Genomic DNA, 20,329 nt, shown 5'->3' on the forward strand with positions numbered 1-20,329 from the left:
CCCCTCTACCCTAAACCTTCTTGGACGCTGATAACTGATGTATGTGGGCCATTCTTCTACGGTGGTTTGTTGAGGTTATGTCTCCACGGTCACACAACCCAACCTCCGCCGGCGTGTGAGTTGATGGCCTACATTATCGCTTGCCTCCGTTCGTGGGGTTTGCCTCTTCTCGAGGAGGAGAGTGCCAGAGCAAGATGGATGACCATTTTGTGCGTGCGTGTGTGTGTGTGTGTACGCCCGGCCAGGCGCCAAACCGATAAGCAAAGTTGGGTTGGTGGGGTTTGAGTCGCGTTGTGCCCTGGAAAGGGTAAGTGTACATAAAATCGAACCTTGGCTCGACCGGCAGCTGGCTCCTCGTTCACGGTTTATTAGGTGTCCCCCTTTAGAACGGCCAGAACTATAAGTGGGGGGAGGGCATGAAAAATCAACCCCTACTGGTCGGGCGGGGTGGTTATAAGTTCCCACGCTATTCCGCACCGACGTTTAAGTTACTCTACTGGGTTCTTCGTTACATACGAGATGTGTGGGGTGGCCAAGCGAATGGGGAGCTATTCCTTTTTTTCCCCCATCAGGAGCTTTCGGTGTTTGCTAGGTGACGGCATGTAGATAAGGCTTCGAGTGAAGATTCCGACTTACGCAAGGTAGCTTGGCGCACCTGCGTGGTGTTCGATTTCTTCGGAATAGATTGACTGCTCGAAGGGCTTCGAAAAAACCTTACATGCCAACAAGTTGGGCTACCAAAATTCCTACAATACCTTTAGAATATTCACATATTTTGATGAATAAATTACGCATTTTGGATGACTTTGCATCGACAAATTATGCATTTTCCGAACTTCACAACATTTGCGAATCTAGAACACAAATTAGCAAGTTGAAGAACGTTCTATTATACTCTATTTACATGGCAACAGTAAGTTTGTTCTTTACCAACGTTAATAATCAAAGACTCAGCCGCTGTAAGCTTACAGCCAGCTGTTAACTGCTGATTTGTGCTTGCCTGTTAAAACAAAAGTGCGAAAAAGAATCGATCTCAACGAGAGCAAAATTGGTCACGAAACAAAACATGTCAATTTCGACAAGTGGCCCAACTCTTCTCGCGTGCAAACCCACATACACACACACACACACACACACACACACACACACACGCAAACACAGATTCTTCAACCCCTTCCCATGCTTAAGCTTCGATCATTTCCGTCTGCCTACGTAAGCGTGTGCATGTGTGCGCCCGTGTTCTGACGGATATTCTTCTTCTCCCTCTCTCCGGAGCTGTGCAACTGCAGTTAGAATGCAGTTCGCCTCGATTGAACTTCGTCCGTTTCGTCGTCGTCGTCGGCGTCGTTCGCGCTGCTACCCACTCTGCTGCACGTTTAGCGCTCAGCAAAACACGCAGAAGAAGGGGCAGCAAAGAAAAAAACACAGGAAAAAAGAGCAAACCTCCTCAAACCCACAACGGGGTCGGTAGAGTTGCAAGAGGGAATGCATCGCGTGGAGGAACGGCATATGAAGATGATGCCCTTCGGGCACTCTGACCGAGAGGCAGGGGTGTTGTTCGTTGTTTTGCGGCCAACAGGAAAATATAAGAAGAGTGAGGGAGAGAGAGAGAGAGAGAGAGAGAGAGCGTGCGACAGCAAAAAAAAAAGCGTAACACTGTTAACCTTGTGCTCGCGCCAGGCAGCTCTTTGGCAGCTTCAACGGCACGAAAAGAAATAGATATTGGAAGAAGGTTTAAAGGGGTTTCGAACCTTCCCCGAAAGCGCTGCCCGATGATCCATGGTGAAACAACTTCCTCCCATACACATGCACACAGGGGGTGGGTTTTTCCGCGTTTTATGGGGCCACAAAGCATGCATAAAAATTGCAGTTTTGAGACGAAGCGAACAAAAACACGCGCACCGCGAGACCCTAGAGGGCATCGTAAATACGCGAGATGTGGCTTCTTTTTTTTTTTGAGTGAGGTGCTGTGCATCGTTCGAACCTTGAGAAGCTGCAGGTACTCCGTGTACAGCAACATATCGGGTGCTCTGTTTGCATCCAGTGCAGGCATAACTTTCTGGGTGTGTGGAGAAAAAAACCTGCGTGCCTTCTTTTATTTAGAGAAAAATGTTTAACTTCAAAAAAGTGCTATTATTTGTTTCACCCTTCATTGCATTTAACACTCACCAGTTATTTATTTGAGCGTCTCGGGGCGTATTTCTTCATTTTTGAGCCACCTTTCTGGCCCACCCCAGTGACACGGGGTTGCGTAGGTTGAGCGGTTTTTGACACACACACACACACTCAGCTATCCCTTCCCGAAGAAAAGGTGCTAATAGACGGCTGCGGCAGCGGCCTGCGAGTGATGGACGAGAGACCCTGTACTATACCATCCCCGCTGACAGTGCAGGGCAGAAAATGAAGCGAATCGACCGTTTTCCGGGCGGAACTTTTGTTAGGATTTATGATTATTACATTTTCATGCCCTTTTGTTTTATTTGGAGTTTCCCTTTTTTTTCGTTATGGACACAACTGTCGGCAACTGGTCGGTTCAGTTGGTGTTTTATTGGAGACTTCATCTGGCGTTTTGTTGAGCAAACGAATGTTGCTCCGTTTCGAATTAGTTTGGTGGGGATAAATATTTAATTTTGGTAACATTTTATACACACGTTTTTGGGCACTATGCACAGGGAGGTTTTGGTGACACAATTTCTCATCACCTCGCGTCACACTTTGGCTGCGCGTGCTGTCAAATCTTTCTTTCTGCGTGTCCTCTCCGATCTCAAAGAAGAACCCGTCGACAGAGGAAGGGTCCAGTTGCTTCAGATTCGTTCTTCAATCCTACATCCTACTCGGTCCGAGGTCCGTTGCTCCACTTTTCGAGGGGCCCCAAGGTGTGGATGGTCCAGGTCCGAGGGCATCACAGACGTCTGGTTTGTGCCGCTTCCTGTAGCCAGTTATCGCATTCCCTGCCTACTCGGATAGCACCACACACACACACACACACACACACACACACACACAAGGGTAAAAGCAGACGGTAGGAAGCAGAAAATGAACAGGGAAAAAAATCCCAACGTAAAGGCCTAGGCGGCAGGCAGCGTTTGAAGTTTTGCCGACTCCAACCGCGACCGCAAGAGGGCGCGCGCGTGAGAGAAGTCAAGAAATGGCGCTCGCTTTCCGAAACAGGCCTCGGGGAAAACTCGGCATGCCTCTTCGAGCAGCACGCTGGGGAAGGTTTTCATTGGGGTGGTTTAACCCCCGCCCCACCACCGTCTCACACATGCTTACCATACTGCCTGTTGGGGGGGTTTTTTTTTTTTGGAAGAGATGTTAGCGAGTTGACGAGTTCATTCGCTTCGCCTCGATGGGGTTATTCTGTGGCGCGGTCTACCTCAAGCCCACCCCGGAGGCTCCAATCTCGGTCGGGCGCACGTAGTACCGGTGGCTTTAATTTAAGCTAATTAACTTCGATGTTAAACTGCTTCTTCCTACGAGCCGCTCCATCGCGGTGTCTGAACTGAGCAACTCACGGCTCGATTTCTACACCTGCTGAAGAAACCCACCACCTTTTTGGAGGGGGTGGTTTGATCGAAGGACGAGTGGAGTTTATTGGCTTTGTGGGAGGTAGTATTGGCAAACACCACCCACTCTGGTAGGGGAGTACACTGATGAGAGGGTGGCTTATGGTGGGTCTGGGAAGGAAAATTCTGCTTCCACCCACAACCACCCTTTTGTGGGTTTTACTTTTACCATTCCCGAATCAACCCACTCGCTGGCAAACCCCTTCAACCACACACGTGTTCCCCCGGTCGATGTTTTGCGATAATGAACGCTTCCTGCGCGATTACCTAATGATATGGTTTTCTAAACGTTCGCCGTTTTTTTTGTTTCGCTCTATCCCTCCTCGAACGTGTTCCTCGAGAACCCGTACTTTGCATGTTTCTTCCTTAATTTTACTTCCGCTATTTGTGCCGCACCCACACAAAACCCCCGTCCCATTCCCCAAAGGCAATGTATTCTTGAGTGGTGTTGTGCTCTCGCCCCCTTTAGAAGGTCGAATAGAAGAAGGGGTTGTGTCCCTTCCTTGCTGCTGCCCTCCGTGTGTGAATGAGTTACGGTGGAATCGTGCGGAAAAAAGGGCTCAACTTTTGCCTTCTTACGAGGAAAGGGAGTCGTCTGGGTGGGGTGGGAGAGGGGTGCTCCTACACCTTACGGTTCTCCATCCCCTCCCCCAAAACGCTACTCCTAGAACGGAAGCAACCAATTAATGAATGGTTCTGTATAATTTATACTCCTCCGGCGCGTTTTGCGTCGATTCTCGCCTAATGGTTGCGCCCGGCTGGCTCTCTTTCTGCTCCTAGAGAGCAGAGCGCGCTCAATGGCGCTGTGCTTTATATGTTTTTTATGGGAGATGTGAATTTTACAGCCCCAACTTCCCCACCTGCATCCCACTTTCGAGGTGGGAACAGAGGCAGACAATGGAAAAAATATCAAAAAAAAAAAACAGACCCACTGCGAGACCTCCTCAGCTTCGTCGCGGTGATGGTGGAAAATGTGTGTAAATTTATGCTGGGTAAGGTTTTCCTTTTCAGGGGTGCGTTTTTCCAACCCTCCCAAATGGGGTGGTGGTAGCGTTCAGCAACATATCGCTCCATTCGCCCATTTTCACCTGCGTTCGGTTTCCGGCGGTTTGCGCTAATATGTGCATGATACGGGGGAGAGAGCGGCTAATGAACAGATTTTCATTTCACTTTTCATGTGCTGCTTGCGGGGGCTTAAGCCTCACATGCAGGCATCGTGTCGCACCTGTTTGGCTTCGGGCAAAGGTGGGTGAAAAAAGGGCTCTAGTGTGTATTCTGGTTGATACAAAATAAGAAAAAAGATTACAAGCTCCGGCTTTTTTTTTCACCACCTACCAGGGTATCTGATTCACGGTGCAGATTTATTTTATTATGCTTCCAGAATTTTAGGAAAATAATAGAGGACCTGCAGGACGTATTGCTTGGTTATAACGAGATATGAAGGACCTCCTAGCTTTCGGGATATTTATAGAGCGTCAAAGTTCTATTCATTCCGAACTTCTGGTACTATTGTTGGGATATATTGGCAATTTTGTCTTTTGGGTTATTATGTCAGCACATAATTGGAATATATTGTTCCACCTAGTGTTCCACTCATAAGGATACAAATGTATCAATGCTGCTAGGCAAAATTTTCCAATTATTTATATCGGTCAATTGCGAGCATATACTACAATGCAGCAATGAACTCTATATCATAAACAGCGCTACTCTTCATCACAACATAATCGGAAGTAGAGAGAGAAAACCCATCGGAAGTGGTGCGAACATTTAAAAAATCATCCACCATTCACACCAAAAGGTCACTCCCTTCTCTCCTCCCTTCAATCACACATTGGCTGCGTAATTCTTTAACCCCGCCGGGCGATAATGCAGTGGAGAGAAGAAAAAAAAAGCCTCACGTCCTTCTGGTTAAGGCATTCACCTTCAATTCGCAGGAATGCCAATAAAAACACCCAAAAAAGTGCATCAAAGTGTTTCTCTCTCTCTCTCACTCACTCTTCCTTCTTTTGGGTGGCTGGTTGGGGTGAAAACCATCCGACGGAAGAAGGAAAGAGAGAAAAAGAAAAATCCCATTTTTGGGGACGGTCGCGAATTTTGGAGGGCGCGAATCGTCGAAGTCGCGCGGGTGCCCGCCGATGTCTCTTTCGGCTCGCGCCGGTCATTGGACCGAAAACCAAGGTCATGCATTGACTGCACGCGGACCTCCCCCCCCCCCCCCTTCCAGGGCCACCCCCAACCCCACTCCCTTTGCCCTTATCGCTCTTTGCGTCGTCTCGAACGGCAGCATTAATGTAATTTTGCGCGCCTTTGCTGCTGCTGCTTCTCGTCCTTTAATGCAACCCCTTCTTCGCGAGCCTGCATATCCTTGCGGGTAAAGGGTGCACCGTTTTGCTCGGTCAGGGACGCAACGGTTCATGGATGGTTGTGGAGGGGGTTTGGGTTTGTGGAATGGCTTTTTTTTTACGTTTGGCTCGCACGATTTTTTTGCTCCATCTCTTCGCACCTTCCCACTGTATTTCGATCTTCGATTCCTTCATTCTCGCGCGAATCTCTGGCATCATCATCCCTCCAAACGCCCCCGCCCCCCTCACCACATCCTCAATCTCATACTCGTCTCGTTCGCTTTTCTTGTGTTCTTTTCTTTTCTTGTGTATTCCCTTTTTTTCCTCACTTCTCGATTAACTCTGCAAAATTTTCTCCTCTTTTGCTTTTGCTCTCTCTTTCTCTCTCTCTCTCTCTCTCTCTCTCTCTCTCTTCCCTTTTGGTTTTGTTTCTCTCCTTTTTGTGCGTGTTTTTTTTTCTGCTGCTTTCCTTCCGTCGACCTTGTTCTTCTCGGTTTTGTTCTCCTAAGCTTTTTTTACTTATTTTTTCTTTCCATTTTTGCCGGCGCGGTGGCGGTGTTTCTCTATTGCGTGTTCGCTTTCTGCATGCCTTATTTAACATTTTGTCCATTTTGCTTAATCGCCACACTTTGTTACGGCTCGTTTTCGGGGGGGAGAGGCTTCTCCGCGTGTGCCTGTCTTTGACCACGCTGCGTTGTGTGCGTGTTTGTTGTGTGGGGTTTGTGCTTTTGCATGGATTTCTTTCTCCCGATCGTCCCACCCCCGCAGCCTTCATCGGTCACTTCCTCTTTTCCGTTCTTCCGTGCTTTTGTTTTTTGCTATCACCCGTGTTCTAATCGCTAATTCCGTCATTGATGTTAGTTCGCGCATCGTGTGACGTGGGGGCTCCAAATTCTTCTTCAACCACCGACGGTGCTAGCAAGTTCTCCTCTCTCTCTCGCTCTTCCTTCTTCACCTCAGTCTGCTCCGAATGATGGCTAGTTAAAATTCCGCGCCCGCCTGCCCAGGATGACAAATATTTGAATGCCGTTGTTTATTGTCCAACGCTCTCGCGAGCAGGGAAGAGATTTTTTTTCGCATGGTGTCTAGTTTCTCTCGTCTCCTTTTTTTCCCGCGGTTTTTCGACCGGAGCGTGGGTTTTTCTCGTAACCGCACGCGTGTGCCGTTTGGAATTAAAGCCCCCCCCACACACACAGTCCTCGTTTGCTGGTGGAGTAGATTCGAGCGCGTATCTTATCGGTTTTACTTCCTATTTAGTGCGATAAATTATCGCAAAATCGCACGTGGTATAATCTGCTCAATTATGTTGCCGCTTTCTTCGGATTAATTGCTGGCTTTTCCCTTCTGATCATCCCCCGTCTATATGATCCTGGGTGACGTGGGTGGGTGGAGGTTGTTCAAGAATTCGAGGCATCCAGACGATGAAATTTATGCTCCCGCGCTAATCGACAGTGGCCCTATCACATAATAACCAAAGTCAACTACCTTTCTTGCGTGCATCCAGTGGGTGCAACTTTTAGGTTGGTGACCCACTGCCTGTGTGTGTGTGTCTGAACGCGCACAAAAACTCCCGCATGTGGTATGTGAAATTTTTATGAACTTTTGACATGCAATTTGCCCCGCGGGACCATGAAATACGGCCACCGGTTCCGTTGTGGGCGCTGACAGACGCCCCAAACACAAACGCCCCTTAAAAAGAACCCCAAGAGCTAGAAGGAAGAAAAACGATACGATGCTGAAGAAGCGTTATTGGCGCAGCTTTTTATTTTTTTGGGTGCAAAACGGTTTTATTGGAGAAGTTTTTTTTTCCACCATGCCACCAGCTGGCGATTATCGCCAAACGCGGAGAATGGTGTTGCTATTTTCTGGTGTGTGTGTGTGTGTGTGTGTTTGGATGATATTTTCCCTTACATTCGCGGAAAAGTTTGCCTGCCGTTGGGGGTTCGATTTGGGTTTTTTTTCGCTCCCATTCTCGCCAGAATATTGCACAAAAGTGTGCCTTTATTCAGCATTATATCAAGTGATATAATCTAACGCCGGGTGTCATGTGTACGCGTTTTATGCGATTTATTTTGTTGCTGCAAAAACCATTAACCTTTATTGAGAAAATTGCTCGAAAGCGTGTACCGCCTGTGTGTAATTTACGGAATGATTCCATTCTTTAACTGCCCTTTCGATTTATTTTCCAAATCAATTACATCATAAATTAATACACACCCCCCCCCCCCCCCCCCACAGATGGTTCCCTCCCGCGGGAGGAAGTCAATCAAAAGTCGCACACACAAAAAAAAAGCAAAAGAGAGGAAGCACAATGTACGATAACATGTCGGTTCCGGTGTCCCTTAGCATAATGCGACGTCCACCCTCCAGTATAGGTATGAGGGACACCCTTTCCGTCCGATCGTGTGCGCTCTTACGTGCATACTGACCACTAATACCTGCGCCAGTGACGCCACAGAGAGACCAAAGGGAAAACGAACGTCGACAGGGTGGCAAAGGGCGAAGGAAACTCCCACCGGGGAAAAGCGACGCGGTGTGTGGTTGTGGGGAACCCGGGCATGTTTTTAATGGGCACGCATAAAATTAATTAAATTCATTTCTCCATAAAATCGAGCCCTCCCTTTTTTTCCTTCGTAAAATCCCGGACCCCACCGGTCTGTTCTCGCAGGACGTGTCCCTTCTTTCCAGTTGCGGGGAAGAGCTATTTTATTATGCGGAATGATTGCCCGCCCCTCTCTCCCGTTCCCAAGGGATTCCCTGAGGTCCTGAGCCGCGCTCCATATTATGCTTATGGTGGAATGTGAGTTCCCAGGGAGGCTCGCACACTCGCTCGTGACTTCTCGTGACGGAATGTTGTGTTGGGGTGCTGCATACCATCGCTACCCAAATCTCCCGTGCGAGACCACCGACTTTTGTCACCGTAAAAACCAGTCGTCACTTGTTAAAGCTGCTCGCGAACCCGGCGGGAATTCATATCGGAAGGCACGTGAATGATTAACTCACTGGAGTGTCACAGAGTCCCCTCCCTAACGGTGAAAAGGTTCCTCGTTTATATCGCTTTTAAGAGCTTTTTAACTGCGTTCAGTTTGACATTTGCTACCTGTCCATCGCCGCCGTTGCTATGGGAGATAGTCAACGCCTCAATGTGGCTGTATAAACGGCGAAAGAGCATGCTGAGCTACTCTGGTTCGGTTTTTCAGAAAATAACTTCCCTAGACCCTTTTTCCCTTAGCAGGGCGATGCTAATTATGCGCACGACGAAGATGATAATCATAATCGCGATGATGAAGGCGTAGAGAACGTTTGTTGCTTGGTTCTCTAACACACCCGAGCTGGGAAAGAGTAGCCAAATCATCCTTTCGACGTGCGCGACGGTCCCGAAACACGACCCCATCCGTGGAAGAGATAGAGCGAGAACGCACCGCGCTGGGTTAAGATAAATAATCAACTTTTTCAAACTCATCGTGATGAATCTATGCGTTTTGAAACGTGTCGATAAAAACGGACCGAGGGGTGGTGGTGCGAAAGGGCCCCGAAGGGTTGCGCTGCGCGAAGGTTGCTAGAAATTCTCCCCCCACGTGATAATAAATGGTACCTAAGTGTTTTTCAGCACGCGTAATGAGTTTCGGGGCGGCTGCGAGGGGTGCCTTTCGGGGGGAACGAACACCCTTTCACGGGGATGCTGTAGGTTTGTGGGAGGTGGGTGTTGGGCGTGCAAAATGCGTGCCACCCCCACCCCCTGGTAGGGTTTATTCCTCCTGGTTGTCTAGTCGTTTGCGGTTGGGAAGGAGGTTGTTGCTTCTGCACGATTCCACTCGATGGAATGTAACGAGAATCCTCTCGTTTACGCCGTGAGTCCTCAGCGACCTGTAGGGAGGCCAATGCACTGGTTCTTACCTTACCGGTAGCGATAGCACATTGTACCACGATTGGGAGTTTTCAGTAGACTAACGTGGAAGATATTTCTCCCTGAAACCCATATGTTTTTTGAGGTAAACCCCGAAGCAGCTGCACAAAGGTGGTTAGAGGGTTGGAATTCCAGAGCATTTCACGAGAGGTTCCGGGGCAGAGGTCCGACGGGGGAGGGGGGAAATGGGCTGTGAACGAAACGAATGTGAGAGTGAAATTCTGAGCCCGCTCTGATGCGTGTAAGAATTTCATTTACCCTCTTCAATAGCACATTCTTCAGCACACCTGGTCCCCCTCGAGGTGAGGCATGTCCGTCCGGCTACGACGGTTCCCTGACGTCTTCCTCGCAACATTCAACGTCCACTGGAAGGTCAACATTCGGCTCCGGGAATGCTCACATCATCGAGCACAGAGCAGCACACCTGTGTGTGAAAAGAGGCTACTTCTGCGAGGGTTATCAGCTGTCTTTCTCGATCTCGGTGAGGGAATGTACGTCCAAAGAGGAGCCTTCATTTCTTTCGATACCAAGACCACAAACGATCAGAATTAACGCACTTTGGGAAGGAAACGCGTGTTGTTCTGATCATCCTTTTCGCCAGACCACCGTCGCCTTTCGAAGAGGGAGAATATTTCAGCAATCTTCACGCCCGTTTGGAGCACAAAATTTCGCGTGGAACAACGAGAACCGAACGCACGCCGCCCCTAATACCCGGGAGAGAGGGAAAATGTGCGTTCTGGAATGCAGGTCTGGAACTCTGGACGGAAACCCACCCGAGAAGTTGAGCATCGTTGGGCTGCTGGTTTTCGGGTGTTCCTTTTGCGCGCTGCCCGTTCCCTTTAAGATCCGCGCACCGAATGCCTCACATAAGCAACACCCCACTAATGAAGGATCGTGGAAAATGGGAGAGCAGGACCTCCAGAACCGCCGCTGAGCGATGGAATGATATTAACCCGGAATTATGCTCGGGACCGCAAACAACACACAACACCCCCAGCTTATGCTTCCTTTCTTCTTGCGTTTTTTTTTGGTTGTGTTGTTGGGGGGAAGTGGGCAGGTTCTTCTTTCTCTCCCACATGCGGAGGTTGTTCTCGAGTACCACCTCTGGAGCATACCTTGAAGACACAACGGCCTCCGGGGGAGATGTGTTGTACGCAAGGCGCATCTATTCGAAATCATGCGCATAAGTGTTGGCCACTTTCGAGCTTTCCACTTTGAGCAGAGTTCCGGCCCTTGGAAAGGATGGAGCAAAAGAGCAGCAGCAGCAGCAGTTGTTGGGGTGCTCGCGTGCTCACTCCTTCTGTCTTGCGCGCGTGTTGGGGTTTGTTTTCATGAATAAAACATTGACATTCTACCATATTCGCCCTAAGACCCCGGTTTCGTAGCCACACCACCACACAGGGTGTGCTTTCTTCCTTCTCGAGTGGTCGGCTTTTCTTGGGGGGGGCAAACAGCATAAGCTCCACTCCACCCAATCCCCCTCCCACACACACACCTTTTCGGTGGGGTCTTCCATGTGCTCCAGAATTGCTTCCCCAAATCTCTCGTTTAGGCAGAGCATAGCATTGTGCATTTATCGGATCGAAACCGGAAGAAGCGAGACGTATGAGAGGTGTCTACATCATCTCTCTTTCCTCGTGTCTGTGTGCGTTTGTGTGGGAGGAACTTCCCGTTGCCCTCGGGGTAAGTCTGAAAGCGAGCGGTTGAGAGCAAACATACAACAACGCCCAAGAGAGGAGGGTGGAATAAAAGCGAAATTGATTTCCTCCTCCACTCTACGCCACGTCCGGTTACTGGGGGATAGTGGTGGTGCGAGGAGGAGGATGTGAGAAGTGAGGGGAAAGGAAGGGTGGCCGCGAACTTGCTCGATTACCTGCTGGTCGTCGGGAAGAAACCTGTTTCTCTACGGTGGTCGCTTTGCAACTCCTCCGGCTCCGGTCGTTCGCTTGGCGCGATTTTCTCGGTCAGTTGGGTCCACACACATACACGCACCGGGGTGGGAGGGTTGCACACACGGGCACGAAACCCCGGAGCATTACAAAATATATGTATATATGACACAAAACCCCTAGCCGGGCGGTGCACGACACCTTTTTCGGCACACGGAAATCGAGGACGGCACAGGACATGACGAACGAAACGGACGAGAAGAACGAATAAGATAAAGAGATGCTGGGTGGGGAGCGAGAAGAAAGAGAGAGAGAGACAGAGAGAAAAAACTGTACCACAAAGAGGTCAACGTACGGCCAAATATGAGCGAGACCTCCTCAACGACTACCCTTCGGGTCTGGGGGGGATGTTGTTTGGGGTGGCATAAGGAACTGGAACTGAATGGAATTGTGGTGGCCGAGATGAATCTCTGCAAACCGGATTTTTTTGCGATCAACCCCCCCCCACACCGGTATCAAGGGTCTTTCGCTCTTTTCCAGGGCTCGTAAACCAAGCTCCCAAGCCCTTACGCGATGGTCGATCATTTATTTTGTTTGATAAGGAATGTTACAGAATTAAATATTCATCAGTTGTTTGTTTTTTTTTTTTTTTTGCTTATCCTTCTTCCAGGTGCTACTAACAGTCTTGGGATCTGGTGTGTTGATACGCTGTGGAATTTTACCGAAAGCAGCAATTCCTTCCCATCAACCGGCGGCCATTCGGTGTAAAACGGAACGACGATGGTGTCGCCCTCTAGTGGACAGTAGTGGAAAACCATGCGCCGACAAGTATCGATCGAGCAGCAACACACTCGACGTCGACGACAAGACCACGTGGAAGGAGTCGCAGCGGTGGCCGAAAAGGATCGTGGTGCAAGGAATGCAGCGGCGGAATGATGCGGTCATCGTCGTCCTCGTCGGTGGCGCTCGATCACCTGCATATGGAGGATAGCCGTCTGGCCCCGTAGCGTTCATCCCGAATCCGATGCAGCAACGACAAGCGGCCGGACCCAGCAGAACGCAGGAGAACCGACGCAACCGACGCAGACGTGGTAGACGACGCAGGCAGACGCAATCGGAACGGCGAGAGCACGCACAGAAGCAGCACAAAGGGCGATATCCTTCGGAGGGGGCCGATGATGGCACCACACACACAGACTGCCGGTGCAGTAGGCGGTATTACGATAAAGCAACCGTTTCAAGCGCACCATCAGTGGCCATGGACCAGTACGAACGGTGCCGGGAACAACGCCACAACGAACGCCGGGAACAACAGCAGCACCGTCGGCGCTAATTCTGTCGGCATGGCGGGAAATAACGGCAGTAGTTTAAGTAGCAGTAATGGGACGAGTAGTAGTAATGGTGGGACCAGTGGTACCACTTCGGTAGCTCATCAAACAGGAGCTGGATCCTTGAATGGTAGTGGAACCGTCGTATCGTCGGTGGAGCAACAAAACGTCTCAAACATCACTGCCTTTACAACGGTGCAATCACACGGAGGATCTGCTAGCATTGGTGGAAACATCCCTTCGACGACCACCACCACCAGCTCCAGCACCACTACCAATGGCCAAAGCATTGCCTTGGCAGCTGCAGCCGCCCTGTTGCGAGTCACTCCCGGCGGTGGTTCAACCGCCGGCATCGCCGTGAGTCCTTCGAACAAACTGAAACGCTTACAGCCAACGTCGGCGACGGCGACGGCATCTACGGCGGCAACCGCACCACAACCGCCACCCACCCCCACCACAACCGGTGTTCAGACGGACGGAACTGGAAAAAGCAATAGCAGCAGCAATACTAGCGGTAGCATCAGCGCCGCCAAGCGCGCCCGTCCGAGTCCGGATGGGGCGAAGATCGTGTGCAAATCGGTCGGAACGAATACGAGCGGGCCACCAGCGCTTGTTGCGGTCAGCAACTCAGCTGCTGCCCAGAAGAAGATCTCGCAAATGGCCATCGTAGCGGCCAGTGGACAAGGGAGTACTGGAACGCCCGGAACCACCACTACGATGGTGATGAAGACGACTGGCAGTGGAAGCGGAACCATGACGACTTTGCCAACAACCGCGCTGTTGACAGGGGCATCCACTCTACCGACAGATCCTGCGAAGGGAAACAAAATCACTGGCTACTTTAAGTCGCAGACGAAAACCCCCAACAGCTTTCCCGCGATGAAGAAAAACATTAAAACCATCACCGGGCGGGCGATTACGATGCAGCAGCAAAAGAAGCAGCTGTTGAGTGGCAGCACGACTACCCTAACGGAAGGTAGTTCGGATCAAACGACCGGAAACAGTAACATCGCTACAGCATCAGTCATGAAGGCCCCGGCGCCTTTTTCCGGGGCAGATCTGCAGAAGTATCTGGAGTTGTTCCAGCAGCAGCAGCAGCAACAAACGTTGGGGAAAAGTCTCCCTAACGGTGCTAGTGTCTCTTCATCGACAACATCAGCCCTGGAAGCGGTTGCGGTGGCAACCCTAGCCGCGTCGGAGGCTGCTGCTTTAGCGGCCACTAATAACGCTCTCGTTGCAGCCGCTCCAGGACCTGCCGCGAAGAAGGTGGAACGTAAAACAGCCCGCATAGCACCGACCGTATCGGCAACCCGTAAAATCAGCCACTCGGTGCAAAGTGGCATCGGTGTTGGAGGAGCAAGCGCAGCGCAAGCGAAGAAACCCATCAACATCGCGCCAAGGACGACAACCGTCAGTACGACATCCGTCTACCAGCAAACGATCGTTGCGGCGGCACCAACGAACAGCAACAACACTGCCAGTGTGCACCAAACGACAACGACGACGACGCAGAAGACTGAACAGCAGCAGCACCAAGCCATGCTGCTGGGCAAAGGACAATCGGCGGTGGCCAATCCGCCCGTCCTGCTCACTGCCATACGACTGCCGGGGTCGGCAGTTCAGCAGCCACCCCACTCCGTGGCCACCTCGCAGCACTCGTCCGCGGTGGCCGCAACTCAGTACAAGACGATTCTGCCCCAGTCGCAAACGAGCACATCCTCGACCTCAACCAGCGGCGCACCGAAGCTAACACCGGCGAAGTTAGCAACTGCTGTTCCGGCGACTGTCGCCAGCACGGCGGCAATGGCCGCACCGACAGCGGCCGTTTTTCAGTTTCACCACCAGCTGACGGGTGGGGCAGGGACAACGGCAACGGCCGGGCCCGCACAGATGCCAAATCTTGTGCAGATCTCGAACCTGCTCCCGTTGGCGGCCCAGCAACAGGGTAAGCTGACCGGTGCGGGTTCTCTGACCCTGGCCACGGCAGCGAGCGCATCCGCCATCCACCAGCAATCCCCGTCGGTGACAGCTTCAGCCGCAGCGGCGGCTTTTGCGTCTGCACTTGGTGCTGGGCCGCAGACGGCGGTTACGGCCGCTAATCACCTGCTAGTCAACGCGAATGGCGGTGGGTTGGTTCGTGGAGGTGCCGGTGGGACTACCATGACCACTGCTCCAACGCCACAGCTCGTCATGAATGCCACCTTCATTAAGATCCATCAAATCCAGCAGCAACAGCAAGCAGCTGCTGCTGCAGCACAACAAGCAGCAGCTCAGCAACAGTTGCTAGCTGCTACTGCCAATTCAGTTGCGAATGCGACAACCCAACAGCAGCAAAGCTTCACGATGGAAGCGTCGGCGATGAATATGAACTTTAGCGGGATGTTTGCATCAAAACCGACGACTACGGTTGTACCGTACTCCTGCCAACCGACAGCAGGACGTCCGGCTGCTACCTACCAACCATCGAGTGGCGCAACAACACTTTATCCCTCACCAATCAACCCATTCGCTGCGGCTCAGCAACAGCATCAACACTCCCAGCAGCAGCTGATTATGACCCCGACCGGGGGGATCTTCGTGAATGCGGCCGCCATTCCGGCGATGATTAGCTCGCAGCTGAGTGCGGCTTTCACGCAGGCAACGGCCAACATCCCGGCGTTACATCCGCTACAACCGCCAACGTCGCTTCCAGCCGTCAGTACGGCCACCAGCGCCGGACAGTTACCAAATATCACAGCTATCATCCAACAGAGCAGTGGCAGTGCGGCAGCCGTCAGCAACAATGCCAACCCACAGCAACAGCAACAGCAGCAGCAGCAGCAGCAACAACAGCAGCATCATCATTCGCTGGCGTTGGCAAACATTTCTCCTGCGATTCTTTCCAATTTGCAGGTGGCTGCAGCGGCTCTCGCATCATCCTCCTCCATTAACAGCACGAACTCGGCACGCCTTGGTCCGGCGGTGGTGACTCCCGTCTCCTCGGCACCACAGTTCGTTCCGATCTCCGCCACTGGCCATTTCGGTGCTGGTGCTACGCTCTTCACAGCAGCTCCGATGACTTCAGTCCACCAGCATCAACAGCAGCTGCAGCAACAACAGCAGCATCATCATCATCTTCATCAACCACCGAACGTTTCAGCGGCCATGCAATCGCTCTCTCCGCCACCCTTGGTCGCCACCGTACCAACCTTCACCACCACCGGCAAACCGATCGTGAACGCTGTCCTTAACGGTGTCGCACAAACACTCACTTCCTCGACGGCGTCCGCAACGGCCATGCTCGGTGGTGAACCACCGGGTTTGGTCCCAGTACAGCATCCGAAGCCAGCAGGAACAGGGGTAGTGCCACTTCCCAAGCTGGTCCGTGCGTCCTCGCTTACAACCCGCACGAACGGTTCGACACAAACGGCCGCCATCTTGTCTCCGGTTGCGTCCTCTTCACCGCCGGCACTCAACCCGCTTACGCTGGACTGTGGCAGCAGCAACGACAGTGGCATTGTGGCCAACTCGAGCGACAGTGAGGACAAATCGCTCACGATCGATCTCTGCTCGCCGGGTTCGCCTTCCGATGCGTCTTCCGCGAAGAAGAGCGAACGTGGGGATGAGGATGAAGAGGACGAGGATGATGAAGACGATCGCGAACATCACCATCAGCATGTCCGGCCACATGTCCGGCCGGTCCGTCAGCACCACCATCGTAAGCCGTTATCCCGATCTCCTCCGCTTTCGTCTTCCGAGGATTCCGAGGATCAGCTGATCGTCGACACTGATGCTCCTCGGTCTGTTCCGAGTTCCGATGGCATTACGTTAACGCCACCGGTGGCGACGACCGTGTCATCATATCCGCCACCGTTACGGCTTCTCTCGGATGTGGCGGTTGCTGCGGCCGAAGCTGAGGCAGCCCTCCACCAGCGGCTGCAGACTCCAGTGACCAATCATCAGGGATCTACCACGAGCAGCGCGGTTTTGGAGCTGATCCGACAGAAGCACGAACAGCAACAACAGCCACCGGAGCAGCAGAAACTTGCGGAACAGAAGCAGGTTCCACCGACGCCATCTCCACCGATGGAGCTGGATGAGGACACTACTTCATCTACGCACAAAGATCTCCCGCGAGATGGCCAGCCGGTGCAACGGCAAAAATCCGTCACCTCATCGTTGTCCTCGTCGTCCTCGTTGGTTGCGGTGGATCTGCAGGAAGATTACATTGCTGCAGCAACCCCGCAAAGTAGCAGCTCCTCGGACGGAACAGGAGCGCAACAGGGAGAACAGAAGTCGCAGGGCCAATCACCCGCTGAATCGCGCCAATCCAACTCATCTCCCACCTCCTCGTCTTCCGCGTCATCGTCCTCTTTCGAGCAGTCCCATTTGTCACCGCCGAGCATCGACACGGAGCTGCTGACGGTTGTCGCACCGGATACAGCTTGTGCCAAGAGTCCTATCCTGTCGCAACCCAAAACGATCCGCTTCCCTGCACCATCCGGTACGGCACCGCATCATAACTTCGGTCGCAAGGGTTTCCGCCGATCGGGCGATGGCCGGCTGTACGGTGTTTGTTACTGGCGCGATTGCAACAGCAAGTTCGACAGCAGCTCCCAGCTGCTCGATCACCTCCAGCTCGCCCACGTGAACACCCAGAAGGACCCGCCGTACTCGTGCCTCTGGGACGGGTGCAAGGTGCACAACAAGGAGTGCACCAAATTCAATTGGCTCGAGAAGCACGTCCTTTCGCATGCCTGCAGCAAACCGCACAAGTGCATCGTTGCCGGGTGCGGAATGCGTTTCGCTTCACAGGTAAGCAAATGGCACAGGTTGTTTAGCATTATGGGTCTGAACAGCGTGTCTCTAACGGATTTGTTTTGTCCCCTTTTACAGCCTACGCTGCTCAAGCACGTCAACAGTCATTTCGCGAGTGCGGACAGCAACGGTTCCAACAAACGATCGACTGATCCGCCCGTTCCGAAGATCCTCAGGAAGACAGGCAAAAAGTTGCGCTATCGTCGTCAACCGTGGTCAGGTACGTGTACATGACATCTGCTCGTTTGTCGTTGTTCCAAATAACAGCGATGGGTAGGGTGGAGTTTGTGTCATTTGACAACGGGTACAAAATCCAACAGGGACGAGAAATAAAAAGATGCTGTTAGAATACTAAAGTGTATCCGGGGAATGGGCAAATAAAGGACGATCTCAATTACGTCGTCCTGGATGTTTTTTATTAACTTTTCATTATTGTTTCTTAAGCATGGCACAGTTGAGGTAGTTGCCGAACGCCTATGCTTCTTTTTATTACAAATATCAGAATCCGTTCCATGACATTAATTTTTTGTGGTTAACCAAAACAGTTTACTGTACAACTGATTGACATTAGCTGGTACAATGTTATTCCAGCATCGTCGTAGTTATATGAATTTTATTCAAAGGCTACGGTGTTATGTTTTCCGTTCTAACATATTGGGTTGGCGAATGACATCGAACGATGTTAGTGGTAGTTCCTTTGGGGATGGGTTTGTATTTGTTCCACAGATATTCAACAAGCGGACCAAAAAGATGTCCACCCTAAACTATCAACCCTAAGTCGCACACACAGTGACCCCCTGCAGCAGACTCTACATCTGCGAGTGCACCCTGGTGTCCTGTGACAGGCGGCTGAAATAATGAAAAACGCAAGCAAATACACGCCATAAAAGGCGGTATCATTTCGTTCTGGCGGTTATAATTTCCCTACGTCTAAGCTTTTGCCCCAAAACATCAGATTGTAAAAGTAATCCGTATTAACCGTTCCCTTTTGTTTGTTTCCCTTGTCCTGCGATTCCCGTGCAGCTCGTCGGTTTGATTTCTTCGACTCCGGCATCATGGAAGGATTGCAACACCGTTTGATACGACTAGCCGCCATCGCTAGCGGACCGGGTGGAGCGATTACATTCCGTGGGCTGCAGCTCGCCCGTCGTCACGTTGATGCCGATAAAACGGAAGTGCTCATTCGATGGTACCCCGAGGACATGTAAGTACAATCAACTTCATTGCTGTTGCCCCTTAAAACTAGGAGAAATTGTCACATTTCTAACGTACATTTTCTTATCATGTAATTTTCCAGCATACCGGACGAATGGTTACCGGCGAACCCCGTGGGCGAGAAATTCCTAAAGCACGTCAGCATTCACCATCTGTCCATGGCGCAGCGAAACAACCTGTCCGACTATCTGAAGCACGATCGGCTCAATCCCATGGCGACGGCGATTGTCAATCCTTTTGCTGCGCTGCATGACCGACCCCTCGAGCAGCAGTCGACCGCGAGTGCCAGTGGAAGTAATTCCAACCTCAGCAGTATCAGCTGCAGCAGCAACAGTAGCATCAACAGCACCAGTGGCAACTGGTCTAGCTTCAGTGCCAGCTCAACGAGTTTGAATGTGCCGTTTAACAGCCGTACGGCACCGAAGCAACAGCGAAAACCGCCCAAGAAATTCACCGCAGGTTCGAACGGTTGCTCTGTCACGTCGGGCACGACTGAACGGTCAGGAGTATCGTCCCTTTTCTCCACCTCGTTGACGTCGCTCTCCGGTGGCGGCATGGCTAACAGCACCGTTACTACTAAATCATCCATCGGCGAGAGCAGTAGGGACGGAAGCTGCAGCTCAATGCAACTCTCATGTTCGTCTTCCTCCTCTTCCACGGTGTCGTTCGCGAGATCGGCTTCATCTTCTGCTGCCGCGAAGCCGGCTTCATCGGGTCTGGCTAAAGTGACATCTACATCCTTTTCCTGACCGTCGGTGACGCAGAAGCGCAGGGGTAGACCACCGGCTTCGAGAAACGTCGCGCAAGCAACACTTGCAACAGTACCGAGGAAGAAAGGACGTCCTTCGAAATCATTGCCGATTGCAACAGCTAGCAGCACCATGTTGTTTAGAAACCAACGATCTACGACACGTGGTTTGGCGCAACAGTGCGTACGTCGTAACACTGCGACGATTAACAGCGACCGGCGGTAAGAAAGTAAAGATCTTACTGCAACGTGAGATCATCTTCAGCTGGGACCGTTCCTTGCGTATGTATAAAAGATGGTAAAAGGACACGCGTGAAACGACACAAGGCATAAGTAAATAGGGGAGGTTTTCGTTCGGCATCTCATGAACGCTTCCTCTCGACTAACGTTACAATCCATTATAAGAGCAATTGCCACTAAGTGTAGCGACTCATGAATAGATACATTTTAAGTGAAATAATACGCGCCACAAAACGGTGCAACATTACACACGGCCGACCCGCGAAGGGCGGTGTGCGTCGGACTGATGCCGGT

General features: G+C 51.5%; 1 protein-coding gene and 1 long non-coding RNA gene across 2 annotated transcripts in view; both read left to right on the forward strand.

The window, feature by feature from the left end:
- Positions 1-12,497, forward strand: part of LOC128730599 (uncharacterized) — a 55,547-nt gene extending 43,050 nt beyond the window's left edge. Inside the window, exon 3 of the long non-coding RNA XR_008411681.1 lies at positions 12,378-12,497. This is a non-coding gene — a long non-coding RNA (uncharacterized LOC128730599). The remainder of the gene's footprint in view (positions 1-12,377) is intronic.
- A 388-nt stretch (positions 12,498-12,885) lies between these two features.
- LOC128728675 (zinc finger protein jing homolog) lies at positions 12,886-19,796 on the forward strand. Its single transcript, XM_053822313.1, has 4 exons — positions 12,886-17,829; positions 17,911-18,052; positions 18,856-19,036; positions 19,130-19,796. The coding sequence occupies exons 1-4, from the start codon at positions 12,886-12,888 to the stop codon at positions 19,794-19,796; spliced, it is 5,934 nt and encodes a 1,977-aa protein (XP_053678288.1).
- Positions 19,797-20,329: the final 533 nt, after the last annotated feature.

The sequence above is a fragment of the Anopheles nili genome, chromosome 2, assembly GCF_943737925.1.
Source record: "Anopheles nili chromosome 2, idAnoNiliSN_F5_01, whole genome shotgun sequence".
NCBI classification, from domain to species: domain Eukaryota; kingdom Metazoa; phylum Arthropoda; class Insecta; order Diptera; family Culicidae; genus Anopheles; species Anopheles nili.